At 43.2% G+C, this 26,764-nt stretch overlaps 1 protein-coding gene across 1 annotated transcript in view; it reads right to left on the reverse strand.

The window, feature by feature from the left end:
* The window catches only part of ERBB4 (erb-b2 receptor tyrosine kinase 4), a gene marked incomplete at its 5' end in the record, with an annotated part of 567,058 nt that overhangs the window by 18,662 nt on the left and 521,632 nt on the right, over window positions 1-26,764 (reverse strand). The window contains 4 exons of the mRNA XM_084209338.1: window positions 1,568-1,665; window positions 2,979-3,125; window positions 5,088-5,163; window positions 8,163-8,318. Of these exons, the coding sequence (XP_084065464.1) occupies window positions 1,568-1,665; window positions 2,979-3,125; window positions 5,088-5,163; window positions 8,163-8,318 (477 nt within the window). The remainder of the gene's footprint in view (window positions 1-1,567; window positions 1,666-2,978; window positions 3,126-5,087; window positions 5,164-8,162; window positions 8,319-26,764) is intronic.

The raw sequence follows: 26,764 nt of genomic DNA on the forward strand, positions 1-26,764 counted from the left end.
CATATGTCAGTGTGGAGCTGAGGATCAGCTCAGTACACCTCTGCCCTGTGCTCTATGATGTGGAGCAGATACAGGATGAGAATATCATTCCCTGGATCAAACTATTCCCATGCTCTGGTCTCTGGTGTTTCACCATGTCCTAAGTTACAAGATGTGCCTGGGACTGTGTATTCCATTCCCATCTGTCAGAGGTGGGGCAGTTCTCTTCTGTTCTCTGGGCAGTTTCCTTTATCTCTCCCACAACCCATCCTCCCTCCAGGAGATCTCTGCTGTCCATGGCCAGTGAGTTTCCCTGCAGGGCTGATCAAATTCCATCATCCCATGGGGAGATGCTCTGCCCAGGGGAGGAGCCAAGCATTCCTACCTGGATACAATCTGCCCTGGAACAGCACAGCAGCCTTTGCCCACTGCATTCCCAGAGGAAGACCAGACCCATCTCCAGCAGCCCTGGACCTTGAGAGGAAAACTTCCCCCTTGTCCAGGATCCTGCTCCAGCAGAACCACAGCTGGCACTGCAGGAGGGCTGAGCCACCATGGGATGGGACTGGGGGGTCAGCTCCTGTTCTGACTCTGGCAGTGTTGTTTTGTATTACTGCATTTTTATTTTTCCTAACAAAGAACTCTTATTCCTACTCCCATATCTTTGCCTCAGAGCCCCTTAATTTCAAAATGATAATAATTCAGAGGGAGGAGGTTTACATTTTCCATTTCAAGGGAGGCTCCTGCATTCCTTAGCAGACAGCTGTCTGTTCAAACCAAGACACACCATCACCTCAGCTTTAAGTTTTCATTCTCCTTTGAACTGCTCACACAGTGGGTCCTTACCTAAGATCCTTATGATTTCTGTGGCTGGAGCTCAGCATCAATAAACACACACACAGGTCTAGGCTGCCACAGAATTAGGGAAGGACTCATATCTGCACACGCAGCTCCAGCTCCCTGTACTCACCATCTGCCCCAGGGCAGTTTCATGGGATGAACCCATGAAGGATGAACCCTTCACAGCCCTGCCATGGGGATGTGAAGCCTCCAGAGCCCTCAGAGTGTAAGGAGAACTGAGAGGGAAGCTCCTCTCTAGCATTAGAGGTACCAGTGTGACACAACTCCCTGTCTTCTAAGAAACTTTCATGTTTAGGCTGTGAAAAGAATCCTGCTTGTGATCTCAGCAGTGCAGGGAAAAGACTCAGCCTAATCAATTTTAGAACCAAGGAAGTATTTGGTCTAAAAATAGATCCCCTGTCCACAAATGGACAAAATTTATAATTTGTTCATGAGGGAATGTAAAGCACTGAGCAGCTTGTCAAGGTAGAGACTGTATATGTGCTCATAAACATGAGCTCAGGAAATGAATTTCAGATTGTTTTATTATTATTATTATTATTATTACCATTTTTGTGATACTGGCACGGTCCATTCTACTCCATGCTGGTATAACACTGTGGTCACTGTTTGCTTTAGGTTCAAGAGCAGCTTGCACTTCAAAACATTCAAAGCCAACCCCCCTAACAGTTGGGTGCTGCAGAAAAACTTGTTTTTCCCACCCCTGTCATGCTGCAGTGTTGCCCACCTGAATCACCAGGTATCTCTGAGGGTCTCGAGCCATTCTGGAGAATTCAGCAGCCAGCTCCTTGAATTTTGGCCGACTGTCAGCATCAATCATCCAACCTGGATGAAACATGAGAAAGAAAACAGTTAAGTGTCAAGGGTGGAAATCATTCTGTTTTTTCAAATGCACAAGTTTGAAGTGCTTGATAGCTGTAGCCCAAAGAAAAGCTGCAATAAAGCACCCAGAAGAATGGCAAGTTTGAATTCTATGATGCATAAAAGGGGACACACCTGGTTTTGGCCAGGCTAGGTTGTTCCTTACTACATGGAATTGTCCTCAATTTTCTGGGCTCCTATCTGTCCCAGAGACAGCAACACCACCCTGAAATTTTCTCCATCTTGCACACTTGGATACCAGCCCTGACTGACTTTTATTAAGGATGTGTCTCACCACATGGGACATTTTGCGCTCAACAAAGCCCTTGCACAATTTAATTTCCACACCTCCATGCACAGTACAAGTGTTTTCAGAAGATACTTAATTTACTTCTAGTTGTCCTTTCCTTTTTTTTTGCAGGGCTTTTGTGTACAAAGCAAAAGGGAAAGGAGTATATATGATGGATGAGATGTCTGTATGTTAATCTCACTTAAATTAAGCCAGAAATATCAGAGAGATATTTCTAATTCTTTTTAAATTAGAAGCATAACCTTGGAGGATACTGTCATTAGAGGGGGTATCTTGGAGATAAAAAACTTGGAAGAAACCATGTGCAGATTTTTTTCCTTTTTGACTAGAGTAAAAATATTCATAAATTTTTATACTGGACTAAGAATGATAAAAAAACTAATCCTCTCTGTAGCATTTCTTCTATTAATTTTACTTTTTATTATTACTATTACAATCATCATTCTTGCTACTAACAATAAAACCTTCGTGATTTCTTTCCTCAATATTTGGAAACGGGGTTTCTCCTCACAGCTTTCTCTGGCTGGGTATCCATGTGCCATAATTATTTTTAATACTATCTTTTTTACATCAGAATCAATTGTCATGGAAATGACAAGGGTTTACAATAACAATCATACAATTTTGATTTCACAGCAAGAATATGAGATAACATCTGACAGTAATAAGAGGCTGAGCTAACTGGGTCCTTCATAGCTAACAACTGCAAAACTGCAGAAAGTGTGCAGACAGTGTTTAAATGGAATTTACAGCATCTTGGGAAGATTTTGTTTTGCAGCAGCAGCTTGCCCTGTTTCCCAGCTCTGCCAGACTACCTCTGCAAATGTTTTAAACCAGGGTCCCTCCTGCAGCCAGCACAGGGGTATCAAAAGTGACAATTCCTTACACATCACCATATAAACATCCTAAACTAAACTGCACTAAAAAATACAAAAATACAGGGCTATCAAAAGTGACAATTCCTTACACTTCACCATCACCATATAAACATCAATAGTGCAGATTGGGGGCTGGGGCAGGCGCTCTCCCTTCTCCAGCAGGTCGGGGATCTCTCGAGTTGGGATTCCATCGTATGGCTTCCCACCAAAGGTCATCAGCTCCCAGATTGTCACTCCTAGGCAGAAGAAAGAGTGTCAGTGTTTGGGGTCACACTGCTCAGATTCCCTCACAGCAGAGTAGCCTGGCCCAGTTCTGGACTGCAATCTCTTCTTCTCCACCAGTGACTGGAAAACTGAAGGTGGGACTGGGGGGACAGGAGGAGTGGCTACACAGTGCTCAGCTGCCATCTGGGCTTAGTCCATGACATTCTGCCAGTTAAAAACTCTGGAAAATGGTGAAAAAGCACCTTGTGGTAATCTTCAAAAGCAACTTCCCTCATTTTTATTGGTGTAAGAAACGGCATGATAGACCTGAGGCACACGAGAAAGGTCTGAGACAAATGAAGGGTGGTAAAGTAAATGGGTGCAATAACAAAAGAATGCATCATACTCTTTTATCAAAAAGGGAAATGAGTGCCTGATGTACTCTATTATTTTAAGGGGAAAAAGCACAGATGTTCCCTAAATGAGAGCATCAATTTCCCACAAAGGTACAGCACTGAGTAACATGAGGTCATTGGCTTTGCCTTGGAAGCCATTCACAGCCACTGCTATCATTTCTTCCCTTAAATCACCTCGTGGAGCTGAGTTTATGATAGTGCTGCACTTACAAACCCTAGATTCTCTTTTTGAGAAGCCATAGGATTTGTTTTGGCTTCAGAGCTGGAAATAAAGATCATATATCCTAAGTAAAAGAATTTGTGCCTGAACAGAATCTTAACTATTGAAAATGCTGCTCTCACATTGTTTTAACTTTCATTTGAATTGCAAAGGTCATTTTAAGCACGCCTCAGATCAGTACCATATTTTGATAACTGTCATGCTAATGTGAAAAGTGATGGGCAAAATTACCACATGAGTAAACCACATTTATTTCACCCTCATTCATATCCTTGTTGATATTAAATAACTATTGTTAATATTGTTAACTACTATCAATTGTCTATGGTCTTTTCCTTTCTGATTACAGATATTCTGGGTTTCCTGCATTTAAAATGAATTTCATAAATGAAGGCATATTTTTTCCTGAGTGATCCAGGCTATGCAGAATTTGAAGAGAAAGAGCAGCTTCACAAGATCAAGTGAACTCTCCCAGGCTCTTTTCAGCTGACTAGAAGAGGGCAGCTACCCAGCCACAGCAAACAGTGTCTTTTGCTGCTACCCACAGGTAAAAGTGAGTAATGAATAGAGCTGCACACCCTTTTGGCTCAAAATAATATGGCAACAGGAAATGCAAATAGGACTCCATAGCTCCAGATACTGCTGCAAATTTCCATTTACAAAGGTATACATGATTTTATTAGTAATAGCTGTACCAGATTAACAGGCAGAGACCTCAGCAGATGTGGCAAACAGCTTATCTGAATAGCCATTAGGAACACTGAATGAACGCCTCATTTCTCAAATATGACTTTTTCTCTGTGTGTGTAGCTCACCAATTCCCAAGTTATCTGTGAAATTAAATAGATGCTTGTTCTAGTTAGTTTGGAGAGCCTGTCTCTTCCTTTTCTTTCTCTTGCCATATTTGCTCTGTATTATGACAAATTCCCTTTTATCTGACTCTAGGTAGAGAAAGTCCCATAAGCCTGAAAATGTTTTTTGACATTCATGGCATTTAGAGTTGAGCTTTTCAAAGACTGCTGAAAATTGTGACCTGCAGCTGTATTTTTATGAATCCATGGCTAAGCTGAAAGAGGTCTTCTTCTGTCATAATAATCAGCCAAACTGCTACCAGACCAGACCTGGAGGCACTCACCCCAGCGGGGAACATCATGATAATATATTTCAGTGAGCAGGGAAGTAACACAGGAGACAGTAACAATTGCTGCTTAGAGTTACACATTTAAAGGAAAAAAAACCCCAAACCTCAAGAGCAAATTAACTCCTCTGAGAAAAGAGGATATCTTTAACATACTAACACAACTTGGCTTAATGCTTTAAAAGACACAACTTTTTAAACTAATCACGTGCAGATTTACCATAGCTCCACACATCACTCTGATGGGTAAATTTCCTGTAGTGTATGCACTCCAGAGCCATCCACTTAATTGGCATCTAGGGAAGGACAAGAGAAATGTAACCTTAGATATACATTCTTAAGCAGTACAAACAGATCCTGTATGAATACAACAACTTTTTCTCCCTGCCTCCTTCAATGTGAGATTGAAATAAAAACAGAGGAAATGGCTGTTCCTGCCCTCTAGAATGGGGCTGTGCCTCATAAAACGTGGAGGGGGGGAAAGATGAACCAGCTACCTGCAGAACTTGTGATATTTATTGATTCCAAAGTAATGGAACAACCTGTGGTTTCATCAAACTTTTGTGAAGAGAGACCAAAGCAGAAATTACGTATAATTCCCCTAAATCTGAAGTGCAGCAGAGAAGGTGGAATGCTTTTATTCCTTAGCAGTTTGCAATCTCTGTGATCTGAGATAGCAACACTGCTATCTCAGCTGCTCTCCAATGAGGCCAGGTTACAATGCAGGGACCAAAACACTTCACCATCCCCATCATCATTATGGTGGCAAACAGGCAATGAGGAGAATTTGCAGTGCTTTATTGTTAACTGCCAGTATTTGTTAGAAACCATCCCAGGAGCCATCCCAGCTCTCTGTATCAGAACAGGAGTGGGAAAAGTTGCTCCCCAAACTAAGTCACATTCATTCCTGTGTCAGTGAATCATCTCCTCTGACAGAGAAGGGTGTGCAGGCAAACCAAACCTTGTTCCTGCATTCCAGCCCATCCTCTTGAGTTCCTGGTAAAAAATGGGATTTATGGTGTTTCTCATTCCTGAGCTGGGCCCAGCAGGCACAGCTGATGCCTCAGGGTTTAGGTTTTATATTTTTCAGATGCTTTAGTATGTGGGTTTGGACTTCATAATAGGGCATAGTGAGCTCTCTTCACAGAGTAGGCAGACCAAACAGTTCCTTCTCTAGCTGGGGACCAAGGACAAATGATCCAAATCTCAGGTCCAAGAGCATAAACAACATGGACTGCAGAGAGAAAAGTAAGAAGGATGGGACTGCATGGGCTAAAGCTGTAACTGGACAATTAACTCCAATATGCAAATGGAACAGAACTTATAAAAGTGAGAGACCCCGTGACCAGTTGTCCATTTTGTGACCATTTTGGTTCATCTTGGGTGCAGCCCTGGCTGGGCTCTTGTGCTGCCCAAGGTGGAGCCATTGAAGCCTCCTAATAAATCCCTGCTTTATTCTTTAACTCTGTCTGGCCTCTGTTCTAGGTCAGCTTTTCTAAGGCATCACAACCTTGCAGTGATTTTCTCATCAACAAACACTTAGGAGATTTTTACCTGGCAGGGACTCCTATGGGTTGCCTCCAGTTTGGAATTATGGAAGAGGTACTGGAATAAACCAAAGGAATGAGTAACTGCAGGCAAAATCTGAACAGATGGTGGGTGTAAAAGCAGAGGATGTGTCTTCATTCAAACCCTTATGAAACTACCTTCCATGAAGTTCACTAATGAACATAACCTATAGAGTTAAGGCAAAAATAGCACCCTGGGATAAAGGCTGCCTTAACTCTTGCAAAGACAGTTCATCCTCCCCCACTAAACTCTACAGAAGTGCATTGCTTTCATTCCCATTGGATCCCAGATGTGAACAGGTGCTGAAGGAGCAAAGCTGCCTTGTTCATGATGGGATAACTCAGGTTGGAAGGGATTCAGGAGGCCTCTAGTCCCACCTCAGGTTCACAGCAGGTTCAGGCCGAGGAGATTAGGCCAAGTTACTCAGAGATTTGTCCAGCTGGACTTGAAAACCTTCAAGGATGGAAACTGCATCACCTCTGTTGAAAACCACTTGACTGTCCAGTCTGAACCTCCCTTAGCATGCTGTCAAAGCTGATTCCACAGGATGCTTTTCTGGACCTGGGAAGTGATACATCTGCCATAAATCCTGCTCCAGAGCTCTCAGCAGGGTAACAAGTCCAAGACACACAGCTGCCAGGGAACAGCCGGTTTGCAAGGATCAACTCTTTTTCTGTCATTCACTGTCAGATGGAAGGAAGAGGCTGAGGGGTTACCAAGAAGAGGATTACAGAAATGAGGGAACCAGGGGAAGCTGCCAAAACCCCACCTTTCCTGCCAGGAGGTATCTTCCCATGGGGAAATGGGAAAGTACTGGTGGCTCCTCTCAAGCTCTTCACCTCCCTGACTGCCCTGGCCAGGTGATCCAAGGGCAGCGGCCACACAAAGAAGGCAGCAGCTCATCCCAGAGGACAGCACACTCTGGCAGCAGCTGTTTGTCCCAGACAAGGGCATGAGTGGGCACAAAAAAACACAGGGAGCAAACTGAACATCCAGAAACAGGAATGACAAGTGAAGCAAATCCCTTGGGATTCTGTGACAGACTGAAATGGGGAATTTCAAGATGTTTAGGAGCAGCCAGAAGCACCACCTACTTACAACCTCCTGAATTTTATCATGCATTAATCTGAAATTGGCAGAAATGAGGCAAGGCACTACATGGCCATGGTGTGGTTTGCTAGAAAGTAATAGGGGAAAAGATCTGGTTTCAAAATTATCCTCAGGCTGCCTTTTATTGGAGAGGTGGACACAAGACATAACTACACAGGCTCTTGCAATGTGATAGGAGAGCTAAATTCTCATGTTCTGTGGCCTTCCCTCTTGTCTTCACAGAAATTACTTGTCTGGGAAAATAGGACTGCATGTTATTGAGGTGTATACTGGCTAGAGAAAGAGGCTGGGCAGGAATGCCCCAGAACATCCATCACTCATTGAACCAAAGTATTCAAAACACCTGGAGCACATGAAAAAAAGGTAATTCTGAGTGTGAAAACTGCTCATGCAGTTACATTTCAGTGCCTGGAGAAGCTCACTGTGCAAAAAATGAGCAGCTTTTATGTGTTCTTTCACAACAGAGTCCTTCTGCAAGGCAGGGCTTTGCTCAGTCACTGACAGACTCTCTTACACAGACAACAGTCCCACAGGGACACACTGACCTGAGGAGGACCTTCAAGAGCTGCCATGTCACAGCATGACAGATTTACCTCCAGACATGTTCAGTGCTCACCTTGCCCCCATCAGCATTGTACTCCTTTTCATCCCCTTCCAGGAGTCTGGCCAAGCCAAAGTCAGTGATTTTCACGTGGTTTGGTGATTTCACCAGGACATTGCGGGCTGCCAGGTCCCTGTGCACCAGTCTCCTCTCTTCCAGGTACATCATGCCCTGAAGGAAGAACAGTACAACAATGCTAATTAGCCTGACATAGTTTTGGAAAGCTAACTTTCACTGGTGACATGTAAAATGATGGTTCAATTAGGAGTATTTACAATGAGAAAATGGCCTAGAGGGGAGAAGTTCAACATTGCTCTTGCTCAGAACAGGAGGCAGGATTAGATGACCTTGAGTATGTCCAGTATGAATGATTCTGTAAGATTCAATTACCAAAGAGAAAAAACCCAACAAAATAACATATAGACAGCTCTTTTGCTTCAGCAAGCTTAAAATCTGGAAATGTGAGACAAAGAAAAGAAATATTATGGCCCTTGTTCTTCAGACAGGAAATGTGATGACCATAAAAAATAATCAATTTAGCCAAAGCTCCCCAGAAATTAGACCACACTGGGAAACAATTCCAGCTCTGTCACATTCCAGACAAGTGTCTTTAATTCAAGACAAAGATTCTTGTCCATCTTCAAATGGCTTCTAAGTTGGTCACAAATTTTCACTATCCTCAGTGGATTAGAAGGAAAACAATTCTTTATTCCAAGTGCTGCAACTCCCTCACCTTTTCACTCCCTTAAAATATTGCCTGTAGTATTATAATAAGGCATTAGATCAATGGCCCTTTTTTATGAGCATATATATTCTGTTAGAAGTATATTCTGTTAACAAGCCCATCCAGCTGCCTTTAAAGATAAGGTAACATATACCCAAACTGCCTGGCCTTAACCTTATTCTTATTCTGATGGGAGACTAACCATCCACCAGCAGTATGGAAATTTGCACCATGCTTTGTGACACTGAGATCAACACCAAAGCTTGGTCTTATTAATTATATAACACAAAAAGGATAGTTGGGCAGGGTTACAAGCCTATAATTTCATTAAAAGGCATTTATGACATTAACCACCATTATTAGAACTTAGAGATGAAATCACACACTTGACAATTGCCTTTAAGGTATCTCTTAATATATTAGCTCTGTATAATATATATGATAATTTTTAAAAAGTCATTGCTGAATACCAAAGAGATCATATTATCCCATAATACAGATGATAATTCAGAGAGTCACATGTAGTGATTAAAATAACCAGATTACTCAGTGCCATGGGCCAGATTTGATTATCCCTCCACAGCCTGAGGAGCTCACAGGTACCTGTTCCCACACAAGCTGCCTCCCATGCTCTCAGCAACCAGCCCTGGCACAGGGTGCCCAGGGAAGCTGTGGCTGCCCCATCCCTGGAAGTGCCCAAGGCCAGGCTGGATGGGGCTTGGAGCAGAAAACACCAAAACATGCTTGGAGCAGCCTGGGATAGGGGAAAATTGTCCCTGCCCATGGCAGAGGGTGGAACTGGATGGGCCCTAAGGTCCATCCCCTTCCACCTTCAGGATTCTATCAAAGTGCATGTCTATGCAAAAAGCATCAAATGGAACCCTAAACTGGTTTTAGGTGAAAGATTTCAAGGCAAACACCAGTAAAAGCTTTGAAAATATGTAGGAGAATGTTTGGCATAGACACCACTTCATGCAGTCAATATGAAGGGCTTTTAAAGAGGACACAGGGGCTCTTTGGCATAAAGCAACTCAAGTTATTCTTTAGAAGCACTTCTACTTGAAGCAAACACACTCTCCTGCAAAGTGCAAATCAATCTTTTTGGCTTCTGACCATCAGAATTGTAAGTCTTTAAAAAAATAATGGTTTTTGACATCAATGTTTTTTGACATCAAATTAAAAGCACTAGAAAAAAAGACAAATAAATCTCATGGGCTAAACAATTGTGAGTCACACAAGAATTAGACCCTGATACCAGCTGATGAGGGAATTCTGCTGGCATCAGAATATATCAGGCCCAAATAAAATTATAACCTTGAACAGATTAACTTGTACCTATCAGCACTGAAACAATATGAAAATGTTGCAGATTGCTCCTGGCCAAAATGAATATACAGAATTTGTCTTGTGAAAATCCAAACAGATGAGCTGTACCAAGGCTTTAGCCTCCCGTTTCTAGTTAGTGATGGCAGGGATGGATGGTGAGGTGTGCAAAAACATCCTTCATTGAAAGAGTTACACAACTAAATTCTTAACCATGCCTCTTTGGTCTTATTTTACTGTCTCTAATTTCAAGCATTTTTTTAAACCTATAGGCTAAAGCTTTAGGACATTTCACTGTTTATTCTATTCATTCATTTCCATTTATTCCAATTTTGTGCTATTTTTTAGTATCACTTTAGCAAGGTCCTATTTTATGCATCCTAACCTCACACTCTTCTCAAGAACTGGAAAAATGTGCAATCACCAACACCTTGCACTGCTGCTCAGCAATACCACAGCTGGTTTTCTTTTCTTTTCTGTCCAGAAAGAGGGCAGAAATAACTGCCTGTGGATCACTGCACTTCTCTCCACCTCTGTCAAACAACCTTCTTGGGGCTGCCTCCCACCTGTGTTACATAAAAGCCAAAACCAGCCCCCAGCTACAAAATCCTCTGCAGGGCCCATGGTCTGCAGAAATAGAAATCATCTTGGGAATACCCAGTGGAACCATGTTTGATATTCCTGATTCCCTATCAATAAGATTGAAATGTGGGTGGCAGAAGTATAAAATGTGTATATATATATATATATATATATATATATATATATATATATATATATATATATATATATATATATATGTGTGTGTGTGTGTGTATTTTATATATACATATATTAAAAATATATAATATCTAGAAAATATATAAATTCTATATAAATACACACACACACATATATATGTATGTATATATTTTCAATAAATGAGAACTATCCAAGTGGAAGGAAAAGAATCTAAAGGAAGGGGAATCCTACAGTATTCACTGCAGCAATACTGTCTAAACATATATTATGCAGAGAACCACTATCTCAAGACATTTTTGAACCTGGCAGGGAAAAAAAAGCTCTGTATGAATTTTTAATCTTTTATTATGATACAGAAGTTTGATAAAAAATACACAGTTGGTGGCATCCCCACCCAAAAAAGCCATGAGAGAATGCCAGGAGAACATTTTATGAGTTGAACAGACTAAAAGTTATTCATTAAGAGCTATGAAAAAAGATCTTTTGCAATTTGATTAAGGAGTGTTTATAAATTCTGGCACTGTGACAGCTTTGGAATGGTCACTTCAGGAACAGTCAGGTTTGCTCTTTTTACAAGAAAAATATCAGACCTGAAAATGAGAAAATGTGCTGGCAATAATCGGAAGTGGGACAGCGGAAAGGACACTTTGTGTCAAAAATTCCATGGCACAAGAGAAGACAATGATCTGGGACAGCTTTCTGATCTTTCCAAGTGCTGAAGAGTGGAGAAAACATCAAATTAGGTTCATAAAGTGTTAGGATTTCCAGGGTTGTGGAAATATCACCAAAGCTGGGCTGGTGGATGAAATAGAAGAATAAAAGGATTTTTTTAAAAAAGGAAAATGGAAGTTTTTCTGGCAAATCACAGCTTTCAGATCTGCCTTGAAGTTGTGACCATAATTTGCTGTTCTCTTTATTATAACCAGTGTCACCTTCTGCTACTGCTTTAATTTGCCTCCCAGTTTCTGGGGGAAGCTCTTGAGCAGAGGCTCCATCTGTACAGCTCAGAGTGTGAGAGGTGTGAGCACAGACCATTCCAGATACTGCAACTTAACTCCCTTCACTTTCCTTGACTTTTTGGAGTCCCACCACCCCACTGAGGATGGTTCTAGATTTGTTCCAAAAGTGGCAGATGCTGTGCAGGGAGTGCCCAATATGACCTGCATGAGTCCTGCCTGAAAGCTCTTTCCCTCAGGTACATGGATTTCATCTCCAGAAAAAAGAAAGATAGTCATTACTCAGGACAGAATTCAAACAGGTATGTAAGTCATTAAATGCAAAATCCTTTTGGGATAATTGCTGGAGATGAACTGAAGTGTGTTGAATCACTAACTAAAGTTTAACATATGTCTTCTGTCTTGCATGACACAAGACATCATTTTGCAAGAACAAATCACATTTAGAAAGTATAAAGATCTGCCCCAAGATCTTCAGCAATACCAGCCCACAGCAAACCCCTTATAAATATTTTTTTTTCATTTGTTTTCTACACTAAATATAATTACTTCCCTAAATTGAGGGCATGTTGATCTTATCTCACCCAGGAATTAAGAGCAGCCTTTTTTTTCAATAATAACTTCCACCCACCAAAGCCAGCACACATGGCAGATTCATCAAATTCATTCCTCAGCTACATGAAGGAAGGAAGAAAATTTCAAGCCCAGCTAAATTCTCATGGACATTAATCTGCAGCCTTGGAGACTGCTCTCTTACCATCCTAATACCTCAAGGCTTGCTTAACAATGTGAGTCACTGCAGAAAGCCTCAAATGATCTTCTTTTCCCCTGCCCACCCCATGGAAAAGGTGTCATATTTTGCTCTGGGCTAAAAATACGCTTTCAAGGAAAACACTGTGCCCTTTGTTGGCAGGAGCAAGCACGCTGATGCAGGCAGCTGCTCCTCCAGAGAGAGCTGTGGGACAGAAACACTGACACTGCTCTGCAAGGCCCTGACTCAGCTGCAGAGCTGGGATGTCCTGGGCTGCCCTGGGAGCTGGCACTAGAGGTTGTGGCATTCACATTCTCTGAAAAAATCCCTTCACTCTCAGGATTTTTCCCCTGGGAAGCTGAGAAGCCTCAGAGAAAAGGAAAACAATTCTTATTTCATTTGCTTCTCCTGTGTTGTGCTCATGTGGAATGTGTTTGGAGATTGTTCACCCACAGGTGATTGTCCCATTGGATTCTGCTGGGAGTTTGACTCTTTGGCCAATCAGGGCCAGGCTGTGTCAGGACTCTGGAAAGAGCCATGAGTTTTCATTATTATCTTTTTAGCATTGAGTAAGTATCCTTGCTGTATTCTTTAGTATAGTACAGTATTCTTTAATATAATATAGTATTACAAAGTAATAAATTCACCTTCTGTGAACATGGAGTCAGATACAGCCTCCCTGCCTGCTATGAGGGTCCCTACAAATACAACAGGAGGTCACCTGAGCCAAGGGGAGGGAGGGGGATGCTGCCAGCCTGAGCTGGGGACTCCCTCACACCTTCTAAATGAATCCTCACCCATTTGGGGCACCATTTGTGTTGGCTTGTGGGTTTTTTTTTTCCCTTTCACAAGATGGGACTGCTGGGGTATGTTCCTTGAGCTTTTATGGCAGCCTCAGCCTAATTACATGGTTCAGACAATTGAAAGATGGCAACAGCTCATGTCTAGCCAGCAGCAGCCAAAGATTTCTTTGTTACAGGGCATTTTAAAAACTTTTTAGCCAACAGCACATTGCTAAAGCTCACAGACAATTGTTTTAACTAATTACTAAAAGCACACATACACCTGCTTCACACAATGCTTACTTGTCTGCTCTCTATTAACAATACACAATACTTCATTATTAAGCTTAAAACCCTTCTACTATCTTGCTAAACATATTTTCCTGCAGTCTTAAGGTCTATCTTAGCCAAGCCTAAAACTCTAACTATTGTTTCCTGTCCTTGCCTGCTGTACTATTGTAACTTTTTCTACCTTCTAAGATTCTCTGCTCTATTTCTGAGGCCTGCTTTCCCAGCTTTCAGGAAATCATCTTACCTTTACTATTTTCCCTAGTGGGATGTCCTGGGTGGCCTGGCCTGGGAGCTTGCACTGGCCAAGGGGAGGGAAGGGGATGCTGCCAGCCTGAGCTGGGGACTCACTCACCCCTCATGCTAAGCTTACCTGCCAAGGGCTCCTTGCAGAAAATATCTGCAGTTCTGGCAGCCCTGGTGGAGCTGGCAAGGCAGAACCAGTCCTGAAAGCCCAAATATTTAGGAGTTCAATTCAATCATAGGGGGCGAGTTAATCTCTCCCTCTTTGGTAAAGGGCAGACAAAGAAAGCTGATGTGGAAGTCATGCATTTCTTCCCATCTCCTGCTCACTTGACAAGCTCTCAAGGTTTAATTTCTCTTCAGTTGGAGTTTGATGCAATGTGCTATTAATGTGTAGCAAGCTGTATCTCAGGGTAAAAGTGCTTTTATCTCAAGCTGACCATCTTCAGAGGCACAAAGTTGATATATCTGGGTTTGCCAACAGTTGCTTTGGTCCTGTCCACCTGAGCAGGACCAGATGACAGAAACTCTGCCAGATCTGCCATCTGAGCAGGTGTGACACCAACAGAGGGGACACTGCTGATAACAGCATTTTCTAAATGTGACTTTATTAAGTCTTTTCAGACTAAACAGTTCAGAGTACACAGAAGCAAGACAAAGACTATGTGTACTTGACTCAAGGGAGCCCAGTGCAGCTGGATTATTGTCCCTATGGAAAGGCAAGCAGTGAAAACCCAACTCCTGCACAGGGAACTCCAGCTAGTTCTGCTGGGAAAAGAGCAGTGATGTTTGGAGCACAGGTCAATCTTACATCCCTCCACTTGTGGCTCACCCAGAAATACAAATTCTGTCTGCTCACACGTGGGCTGGCTCAAGTGAAGCACAAAATTGGGATGAGTTGGCTCCATACCAGCCACAGGAGGACACACAACTACCTGTGGCAATACAAAAATACCAGTTGCACATCAAAAGTCTGGATAAAAAGAAGTGAGCACCAGATATTTGCTTTGCACCATGCAAGTTTAGCTGTTCCAGAAGAAGGAGTCCAAAAGCCTGATTTACTCCAATGCTAAACCCCATCCCAGGACACAAAATAAAGATGTTGCTAAAGCACAACAGGTCGAAACAAACTCAAGAAGTCAAAGTGAAGGGAAAAAGGCTAGGAGGCTGATTAGATGAGAATTACAGGGAAAATGCAGTCTATTCCAAAATGACAGGTGATTCACAAAGGGAGAAAAACTGGAGAGAATTGAGAGGAGAAGCAATTTCATAAGCTCATGACATTTCAATGCTTAATTGACTGGACTGAGCAGACATTTTGATGGGCCCAGGCCCACTCCAATCCTAAATTAACATCTCAGGAATGTCATCTCACCCCCTCACAGCACAGATAAGTGGGTCACTGCTAAATTGACTGGTTCTCAATTCTGAGCTTGTGGGGCCCTTGAAATAAAGTTCTCGATGCTGGGGAGGTGCTGGAGCTCCTCAGGCAACACCAGGAGGGGAGTTTGTTCCACTGCAGCATCAGACATGTCCTTAGCCTGAACTCCTGGGGAAAGATGAGTTGTGTCCCAGGCCCCCTGAAATGATGCAGCTTTCTGAATTAGGTGGTGCTGAATATGAAGAGTCTGTGAAGCACTTCACCTTCTCCTGCTGAAAGGTGTTACATAAATCTACTAAGTAGATTAAGCAATGAGATGCAGGCCAGGTGTTGATTTCAATGCTGACCATACTGGATGTGGCTTTGAGTTCTGGTCCCACCAACAGGCACATCTGTGCAGCTGCTGCAAAGTTCATACCCAAATGTGGGATTCCTGAGGGAGGGAGCTGTGGAGCTGGGCCTGATCTCCATTTTGCATTCAATCAGGTGCTTTCTTCAGACAGCTGGGTGCAAGGTGCTGTCCTGTGTCAGCTCCATTCTCCATTCTGGGGGCAAACCGGGTCATGCTGGCTGTGCTGGCCCTTCAGCCAGCCCAGGTGGCTCAGCCTCCTGGGCTGTGTGCACAGGCTAGGTTACTCTCCCTTATTCCCCAGGAGCTGAAAAGGACAGGGATGTTCTCCCATTAGCTCTGAAGAAAACCACAGCTCAGGGGACTGCAGCCCAAAGAGGAGAGAGAAATTGCAGCTGGTACACAGGAAGTGTATCAGTGGTGCACTTTGTGCAGTTCTGGCTGCAGCTGCACCAACACCACCTTTTTTCTGTGAAAGAAGCCTTTAAACAAGAACTAACTGCCTACATGACAAACTTATCACTGCAAAACTCTCCTTGCTGGGCAATAACATTTACTGCAAAGCAACTACAGTTTAGAGACTGGCAGGATCACAGTCCTGATGACAATGGCTGTTTCCAATTGCTGTTTCAAAAGCAAATCATGGTAATCTGTGCTCTCATGCCAGCAGAAGGAATCTCTACAGTAGAACTACAGAGATTTAATGGAGAGGTCTCTGGAGGAAGTGGCCTGAAGAAGACAGAAGAAGTTCCATCTGTGTTTGTAGAAATAATTTAAATGCCATTTACAGAAAAAGATCTTCAAATCTAGCTAGCTTTTTCTGCAGATTATTTGTAAACTATATGCATTACATGGACAGTTTCACTGAGCATCTGAAATACAGCTGTGTTTGAGGGGATTGAATCAGGATTGAGAAGCAGTGAAATAAACCTTTTCAGGAGTACCTGACATCCAAGTCCTGCAGAAATTTATCTATTTATCACCTGTCCTCTGATTTGGGGAGTGCTCAGAGACTTCAGGTTTCAGCCCCCAGTGGATCACATCCTCCTGGAAAGTGTTTGATGCTCATCAAAGTGGCATCCAAAGAGAGCTATCAATTTAACAGTCTTTTTGAATGCCATTCTTCTCCCTCCCATTCATTGCCTCAGTTAGACTAGCTCCAGCTCCTCCCCAAAGCAGCCTATCAAGGAGTTCCCAGTGCAGCTGGAATGGGGGAGCTGTGAGCACTTTCCTGATCCTGCAGCTCCAGACTGCCCAGCAGGGAGATCACTTGGCTCTCCTGGAAGGAAGCCCACTTGAAGCAGCAGGCTTGAACAATGGGCTGCTGCTCCCCCAGCCAGCCCCTGACCTCTTGCCAATGCAATTACAGTCAGGAGAGCACTGTGCAGTGCATTCAGTCTCTCCAAGAAAGTGTATTTAAAATGGATTACTTCTGCTCCTTAGGCAGGCAATCAATAGAGATGTGGACTGCAATAAGTACAGAGATGTCTGTGGGCTGCAGCACTTATCCTCTGTGTCTCTTCAGAAATTAATTAAAAATCAATGAAGTGTGCAGCCTATTAATAAGGAACCTCCAGATTAACAGATACAAGCCCAGCCTTCCCTCAGGTTCAGAACAAGCACAGCCTCAATGCAAACTCTGGAAACTCTCCAGCACTCCAACCATACCCTACCCTGACCTTTCATGCCCATGCCCTGCACCTGGCTGAACTGCAACATCCCCAACTTTATTCACCCTTCACAAATTATTACATGCTGTGTGTTTCCAGTGGGTTAAACGGGAGGAACTGGGGGAAGCATTCAGAGTTTCAGAGACATGAAGCTTAGGGCAAAGCAAAACCACCTGTGTGAAGGTGGGATCCAGCAAACATCTAACAGAGGGTCCAGTCCAATGCCTTCTCTTAATTACAAACTTTTTTTAAGACAGCTTTCTTGGGAAATGACTCCTGAATCCCTGTAGCAGATAATTTTCCACTGGAAGTGTGCTGATAAACTGGCATGTCATGCACTGGATGCAAAGCTTGCCAGTATTCATCTGATGGAGTTGCATGCTATGATAATAAAATATGTGACAAAACAGGGCTTTCCTGCACCCTGTGCACTTGGCTGCTTTGGCTGAGACAGTGTTTTTGGACAGCTGAAATTACACTGCCCTTCTCTTGGGCAGTGCCCATGGAGCAGACGGGGAACACTGGTGGCACTATCTTGTGTGTTCAGACAAAAATCCCCCAGGAAGAGCCCACAACAGCTCCCTGCTTTGCCAAAGGCAAACAGGTACAGAATTCCACTGAAACACTGAGAGGTGAAATTTTTTGCCTCAAGATGTGTTTCATAGAGCACTCTCAGTCTAATTACAAGCTGTTAGCACTATCCTCTTGTCCTCATTCAATTAAGCATGGAGGATTTTATTTTCTCTTTGAGCAAACAGCATGATTGGGGCTGAGTTTCTGAGGCAGGCACCTCTGTTTGAAAGATGCCCCTGAAGCCCACACAGCTTCAGGGCTCTGTATTTTCACCATTTTTAAAATCACCATTTCAGGGTAAATAGGGAAACAACAGGACAATGGAAGCAGCACTTTCAGAAACCAGCACTTTCACAAGCCATTCCAGTGCCAGGGCTAGCAGGCTCTGCAGGAGAAAAGTAGAACAAGGGCAGATTTACCCTGTCCCTCTCCTATTTCCTTCTCTCGTGAGCAGAGCAAGCAGTCACTCTGTACATGGGCTTCTGCTTAGGCCTGCAATACTGCTCCACAAAAGAAAATGTTCTGAATCTATTCTAAATGCTTCTGATACTCTGATTCAAGAGAGTTCTTGAATAAATTACAGCTTTGAACTCCCAAACTCTGTTGCCACTGGGTTTCTGAGCACTTCTGAAAAACCCACATCGCAGGTAACCATAGTTACCTATTACATACATTTTTTTCTCCCTTTTCTAATTGAGTATCTTATGACAGTGACAGAACAGGAGAGGCCAGCCACATAAACAGAGTGTGCTCTCTGATAATGGCTGGAGAAACCTGCTAAATAATCCATTAACCTTATTCAATAAATACAGATGAGTGCTGGAATGGGGTAGTGGAAGGCAGAGATGTGCTTTCAAGAGACACCTATTTCCCCCCAGCTCAAGCATCCCATTGTTATTAATGGCTCAGAGCATTGCTGTGCTGGCAGTGAGAGCCCACAGAGTGTAAGTCAAGCTGCCACCATGCCCCATGAGCTCCCTGCCCTGCCTGAACCTCCTTCCATGCCTGTGTGGGGACCATCAAACACCTTTGCCTGGGGTTTCAGCACCTGCCACCTTTGCCTGGCCACCTCAGGGTGCTGGCAATGGGAATGCAAACCACAGCAGAACACTGGGGTGCGTGGTGTGTCCCCTCCCCTGCTCCTCTGTCCCTCAGCTCAGCCCTACCCAGACACTGACCCCATGGAGATATGGGGGCTACACTCCCAAGGCAATTTAAACAGACCTGGCATTGCTTTGTTACAGGATACTCACAGAGAATAAAGTAGAATTTTACCCTTGAGGTCTGGAGCACTGACTGCAGTGATTTTTTTTTTTTTTTGCCATTTATTGGTTCACCTTCCTGTAAAGTGGTTCTGCAGGTCTACCAAGGGACTACAATCCTACACAGGGGAGAAACTATTTCTAAAGAAGTAAATATCTAAATAAAAACTTCTTCATGGCCTCTAAACAAAGCTTTTTTTTCCCCTAGATCCCAGAAATATCTTAGGTTTGGCTCAAGCTTTTGAAATCCATTTATTTTGAGGTGAATCCCAGCATTGGAGGTCTTAGTTCCCAAACCTGAGAAACCTCTCAGTGAGCATGAACTGACTGTTTTAATTGATCTCTGTACAGTTCCCAGCTACAGCAAATAATTTAGCTACAGCTACTTTTTTGTTAGGTTGTCCCCAGAGCCAGGGATGCCATGACTTACTTGAAAAGAAAAGTGCTCATGACTTTGACACCTCGAGATCTGAGCATGTGGGTGGTGAATACATTGGAAATTTTGAGAGCTGCTGAGCTGAAACATGTGACCTGAGTGGTGCACAGAGCAATCAGGGCAGGTGTATTTCCACTGATAGTAACATTTTAAGTATCTTAACACTCCATTCCTGACTTTCTGAATTTAAAGGGAGTTTTTCCATTAATTACAACTGAGACAGGTTCAAGCCTTGGGTCAGTGCTGCTACCATTGCACAGCACCCAGATGGAACATATAAATCAAACTGAAATGGAATTTTCACTGGGGAAGCAGAGGAAACCCAGCAGCCCTGGGCTCCTCTAAAATCCCAAGTCTTCTCATACTTGAGCTTCCTCCCCAGCTATGACCCCATCACCTTTTGCCTCTCACTCTAATCTATAGCCATGATTTTTCTATGATTTACAATGTCAAACCACAAGCCCTGGCTATGGAATTCACATAGGACATGGCTTGGAGTAGCCAAAGGGCTTTTAAGAGGATTCAGCCTCTTCCTCTAACCTGTGACCAAAACCTCCTGGGGATCAGCCACCAACCCTGGCTAAGAAGGTGTCCCTGTTCTTCCTGTGATTCTGCAGCAGCATTTCCATGCTTCAGGTTATTGCTCCAGCACTGCCAAATTGCCACACAGACACAGGAACCATCTTCTTCTCAGTATTGAAATGAGAAGATTCCTAAAAGGGTCTGCTAATAGCAAATCATTGCAGTGAGGAGAAGTCTCATACTGCTTTTGGTTCATTTGGATCAGATCCAAACGTGAGAAATCTCTAAGCACAGTTCCCACACTCTCTTGGCTGGCATTTTTTCAGCTGTTCCTCCATCTCTTGGCTGCTTCATTCACAGTTCTTCTCTCTCTCTTTAAAACTGCTGAGATCTTTCAAAGGATCAGCTGTAGAAACTCACCATTTCCCCAAGGACCCAATCATGCTGCACTTTTTCTCCTCTCCAATTAAAACTAACATGCACCAGCTTCAAAATATTTCTCTACCTTGACTGAACCACGCTGATTAAAACACAGGCAGAGGCACAACATGACCCCCCAACAGAAATACCTTTAAGGAGATATTTACAGTAAGGGTTCTTTAGGGAGAATCAAGTTGTCTCTGAGGACAGGATAAAACAATCAGGCCAATGAAAGCTGCCCCAGGTGTTATGGAGTGTGATGGAAAGAGCTTTTCTAGGGGCACTGAGGTGGCTGAGCATGCCTGGGATCTCACATGGGCTCCTATGAGCTTGTTCTGACTGGATTAGAACACACCCATATGTAATTCTGGCTCTGCCTCTCCACTAAATTTGCACAACCTCTCCAAATCTCACTGTAATAAAATTACTCCTGGCACATAAGGACATACTGAACTTCCAACCCCAGATTCCAGAACTATTCATTGATAAATTCCTAGCCAAGCTCAGACAGAATGAATGGCAGTGAGAGCTTCTCAGAACTCATCTGCTCACACGTGACCACAACTGTTTTCACTGGAATTGACATTTATTTTCTTTTGCCTCTCCATTGCCACGCTTGGCTCCCTAAGAAATCAGGCTGATGCAGCTGTGACACACATATTTATTTTTCTGGCTGTCTCTGAGAGTTTATGAGTGTTTTCAACCTGATTTGGAAGTTTTGTGTTCCTGTAAGTTTCCTGAAAGCAGGTAGGCAAGGAGAGGTGTAAGGCTGTATTATTTTGCTGCTATTGTGATCACAGTCTTTCTTGGGCACAAGAGACTCCACATAAGGAAAGACATTATTGAGGATACTTTAACTAGCACTAGGAACATATTAAATTCCAGATAACCTAATCATGAGATATAAATCACAGGCAACCAGCTCTCAGCAGCTCTACTGCTCACAGAACTGCTTTTCCAAAGAGCTCCAGGGGGCCTTGTTGGTCACAAATGCATGAAGTTCTACTGGAAGAAAGAATGCATCCCTATTAACATCCACTTATCCTGAAAAAAACTTAGGGCTTCCTGCACCTCCCCTGGGGAGCTGCAGAGCAGCACACCACTGCCCATGAGATGATGGATCCTCTTTGCTTGAGCTGCTGAATGACACCTAGGGGCAGCCACTGTGGTGCTACTAAAGGGGACAGAGAGAACCTGTCCTCAGGAAAACCACTGGCAGTGGGAATTCCTGGGGCAATTTCTGTGACATTGCCTCAGACAGGCTGAAGATCACCTGGCCTCAAACACGTGATAGCCATGGTCCCCTAGGGACAGAAGATGTTCAGGAATGGGAACATCTGGTGCTGCTTCTTGTGATGTACCTGTTTGTTCAACACATACCAAGACTCTGCTGTTTGGGTGTTGCAAATGCAAACACAAACATTGATATGGGTCTGGGATTGTGTTTTCCTTGGCAGATGAAGGCAGCCTGTGGAGCCACAAGATATAAATTACCCATTGACACTGTGAATACTCTAGCAGATATTAGAGTAGATTTAAAAGATGAACTAAACTTTGAGATCTTTCAAGACAAGTTTGAGAGTCAGATACTAGAATAGATTTAAAAGATGAACTAAACTTTGAGATCTTTCAGGAGCAGGTTTGAGAGTCAGATGTTTAGGGAATGTCCTTCTCTAAGCCTTCTTACACCTCCATCCCATTTCCCATGGTTGTGTTTTAAACCCCCAATCCTCAGGGGAATTCTGAAGTCTCCACCTCCACGAGCTCTTCTGATTTCATTGAAAGCAAACCCAGAGAAGTTTTCCCTCCCTGACTCTGAGGGTGGAAATACAGGGTGGGTTGTGCATCTTAGGAAAGCCTAAGCTGCCTGCAAAGGTTGGGTGCAGCACTGATGTTTCAGCCTCCTGTGTAGCCTGGGACCACCACAGCAGCAAGGCAGGAGCCTGGGTCTTGTTTGGGGCACTGCAGGGTCCCACAGGGAGGTCACAGATTCCCTGGACATCCCTGTGTCCCCTTCCACCTGCAGTGGTCACTGTCCTGCAGAGCTGACCTTGTAGCAATGCTGATATCCACAGCCACAAGAAAAGCCTACCAGAGACCAACTTTGAGGATCTCTACCAAAACCAACCACAAGACCCCTGTGAAGTGTGGAGGAACAGCTGGATTGGAGGGATTTAGATCCTTTTCCAGCACTGAATGTTCCCTGAGGGTCCTGCTGTGCCATGCTGATGCTGCAGGGGCACTCCTGCATACACATCCAGGACAAAAGGCTCTTTTTCCTCTGCTGCTCTCAGTGCTGGGGTGCTGGGCAATCTGTGTGGCAAAGGGAAAGCAAACAGGAGCAGCCAGACTCCCTGAGACAGCCCAAAGGCAGGTTTTCCCTGGCAGTCTCCCTCATGGACTCTCAGCTGTTTAATAATGTTTTGAGCCCACAGTGCCTTTTTTGCCTTTAGTGGGAGCACTAATCACAGTCTCATCTATCTAGATGCCTATTTTTATGAAACTCATACAGAGATAATATCTTTGAGACCTTTTCTCCCCTGTCCAATCTGAATAAATTCAACCAACATTTTGAAAAGCTATTGCAAGGGAAACTGAAGAGAGACACAGAGATTGCAATGAAGGTAATTTCCATAGAAAACCAGCCTAAGTCCAAAAAGTTCTAAGAAAACTCAAGCCCTTACACACATCTTTCTTTTACAGGAAATAGCTTCCTTTCCATTTTTTAAAGGAGATTTAAGTAACTATCCAGCCCTGTCCTGAGGGGGGAAAAACCCTGCACTACATAATTCCATTTTGGGCCTTATTTGATGGATACCAAAGCTGACATAGCTCTGGCAGCTGCCACCTGCTTCTGCTGAGGTGTGAGCTGCTCTCAGGAGAGTCACTATGCTGGAGCACCTTCATGCCACAAACTGGACCACTCTGGCACATCCAGAACAGCAAGCCTGGCATACCTTCCTGATATTTTCTGGAAGAGCAGCAATACTGGAACCCCCAGAAGGCAGACTGCCACAGAAGTCAGTCCCTCAGTACTCCAGAAGGTTCACCTTTACACTTACAGCCCCATTTCATGACTTGGTATGAACTGGGATTACAGCCAACATAGCAGACACAATACTGCCAATGTTAAACACTGAAACAATCAAGGCCAAAGTCTCTTTCTTAAAAAAAAAAAGTATATATATAAAAACTTACTAGGTTCTGTTCTAATTTGCCTTTTGGCCTTGCAGACATCTGGGTATACTTTAACTCTGTGTGCATGCTCACTTATTCTTTGATTTAGGTTTCAATGAAATCAGAAGAGCTCACGGAGCTGGAGACCTCAGAATACCCTGAGGAATGGGGTTCACAACACAACCATGGTCAACAGGATGGAAGTGCAAGAAGACCTAGACATTCCCCAAACATCTGACTCTCAAACCAGCTGCTCTGTGGCATTCACATTCTTTGAAAAAATTCCTTTGCCCAGGGTTTTCCCCCTGGGAAGCTGAAAGGCAGTGAGAGAGACCTCAGAGAAAATGAAAACAATTCTTATCTCATTTGCTTCTCCTGTGTTGTGCTCATGTGGAATGTGTTTGGAGATTGTTCACCCACAGGTGATTGTTTCAGTGCATTCTGCTATGAGTTGTTTTGACTCTCTGGCCAATCAGGGCCAGGTGTGTCAGGACTCTGGAAAGAGTTGAGTTTTCACTATTATTTTTTTAGCATTCAGTAAGTACCTTTTCTGTATTTTTGAATATAATATAATGTAATAAATTAGCCTTCTGATAAGATGGAGTCAGATGCATCATTCTCTCCCCTCATTGGTGACCCTACATTTACAATACTCCTGAAAAATCTCAAAGTTTAGTTCATCTTTTAAATCTATTCTAATATCTGCTAGAGCATTCACAGTGTCAATGGATAATTTATATCTCGTGGCCCCACAGTGGCAGGCTGCCTTCATCTGCCAAGGGAAACACAATCCCAGACCCATATCAATGTTTGTGTTTGCATTTGCAACGCCCAAACAGCAGAGTCTTGGTATGTGTTGAACAAACAGGTACATCACAAGAAGCAGCTGGCCCAGCAAGCACCAAATGTTTTGGAAACATCCCAGTGCACATATTTGAAGTAGGAATTTGGGTTGCACATTTCTTATGAAAGAATTAACAGCAGTAAAGGAGAATGAAGAATATTATTTCAGAAGCTGTGTGAAGCAACAAGGGACCAGATGGGAGTGAAAAGCGGCTTTCACTCAGCAGTAGAGTGAGAAGACATTCAGTCAGCTGAATGGATTAGGTGGCTGAGGAAGGGGGGTGGGGAGAGCCAGTAAGCCCAAATGTCTCCAGTGGGCTCAAAACACAGCCATGGAAAAGGGGAAGGACATAAAGCCAGCTGGTTGTCCATATGAGACTGCCAATGACATGCAGGAGGGACAAGGAATAGGACTTCTAGCATGACTTGTAGGAAAAGCTGAGAATGATGGCTGCTGCATTGAATCCAAGGCAGAGGCAAGTCAGGATCTGTCTCCAGAGAAGGACTTTTCCATATATTCTTAAATTAACTACAAATCACAAAGGAAAAAAATTTGTAACACATTATCCATCTGCTAGGCTCATGAAAACAGCACTAGAGATCTCAATTTCTGGCTGATCCTGTCAGTCAGGAGTTACTGACCTCCCACCTTTCCATGTCCCTGTGCTTCCAAGGCATTGTGACACAGCAGGAGACCCTGCTCCAGGGAGAGTGAGGCACAAGGACTTTCAGAAACAAAAGGGATGACATTAAATATAAACAGCCTGAGCTGCCAACATTGATGGGGTTCTCAAGCACAAACCCAAACTCTGAGTGAGCTGCAATCCCTCTTTGCCCAGCTTCTCTCCTCTCCTAGCCCTGCTTCTGCCATCATTCCTGGGTAGAGGGATGTGGTTCAGCAAAGCCAGCACAAGTGACTAACCTTTGTTTAAATATTCCTAGCTGGAAAAAAATAAAAATAAAGAAGGGATAAAAACAGGGAAAGATAAATTTTGAAGGAAATTGTCATATTTTCTCATGTAATTAGCTGAGCATTAAAGTCAAAGCTATACTACTTAGTTGCAGTGTGTTTACTGTTCTGGGTCGTGATTTTTTACAGGTCTAATACAATTTTAATACTTCTATCTTTTACAACAGGACTTAGCTCAGACCAAAATAATCACTGTATAACTTTTTTTCCTTAGCTACAGAAAGCAGTCCACTTCATTACTGCAGAAACAGCAAGCCTCCCCAGTCCATCATTAATTCTCTCACTGTTTTAATTACGAGAAAGAAAAAAACCCAACATTCTCTCTGGAAGAGTTTGTGCCTAATGACACTGTAAATACAAATCTTAACACAAAGCTACAAGGTACAAACCAGACAAGTCAGCTGCTAAAGGCAGGTTCTGGTAAAGACCAGATTTGGTAGGAAATTAATTTTTCCCTCTGTCAAGCTGGTCTTATGCTGCTCTAAACCCCCTGAAATTCACTGCATCACATCTGTCTGCATAAGAACCAAGCCCTTAAAGCTGTCCTAACAATGAGTTCAAACCACATCCCCACATCCTAATTTGAAAAAGTTCAGGGAAATGTCACCTCTGAGTGTCTAGAAAAGAACTATTTCTATAATGAGGATGAACTGGGATTCTAATCCCAAACAGCTCTTCAAGGTGGGGAAAGTTTTGATGAAGATGCAAACTTGGTCTCATTTCTAGTTTGGGCTGGTTTCTTCAGCTGCTTTCACAACAGAAGCTGAATCAATAAACCCAGAGCTCATCTACAGGAATACAGATCTGTGATGGATGGCATTTCCAAAGGTATGAACAGCCTTAATTAAGAACATTTCGACCCCATGGCTTTTGGATCTCAAACTGAAGCATGAGACAAGTGATACAACACAGAAATTGCATGTTCATGTTCCCGAGATGGAATATTTGGAGTCCAGCCTGTGCTTATGTAGCACCTCAGAGAAAACAAGTTTGCATGTAAATTAGGAAATTGAGGAAGCTTCAGGTGATGTGGATGAATGCATATGACTGAAAGGCATTTTTTGTTTGTTTTAATTTTAATAATCACTGATATAACTGTGATAGTTCACATTTCAAACTGGTAAGAATTAGCCAAAAGGAGATAAAGTGAGGGAAAAAATCTAAATGTAAACCCCGACCTTACAGTGAAATCTAAAAATTCCTCCA

This window comes from Fringilla coelebs (genome assembly GCF_963513975.1).
Source record: "Fringilla coelebs genome assembly, chromosome: 7".
Classification (NCBI taxonomy): Eukaryota; Metazoa; Chordata; class Aves; order Passeriformes; family Fringillidae; genus Fringilla; species Fringilla coelebs.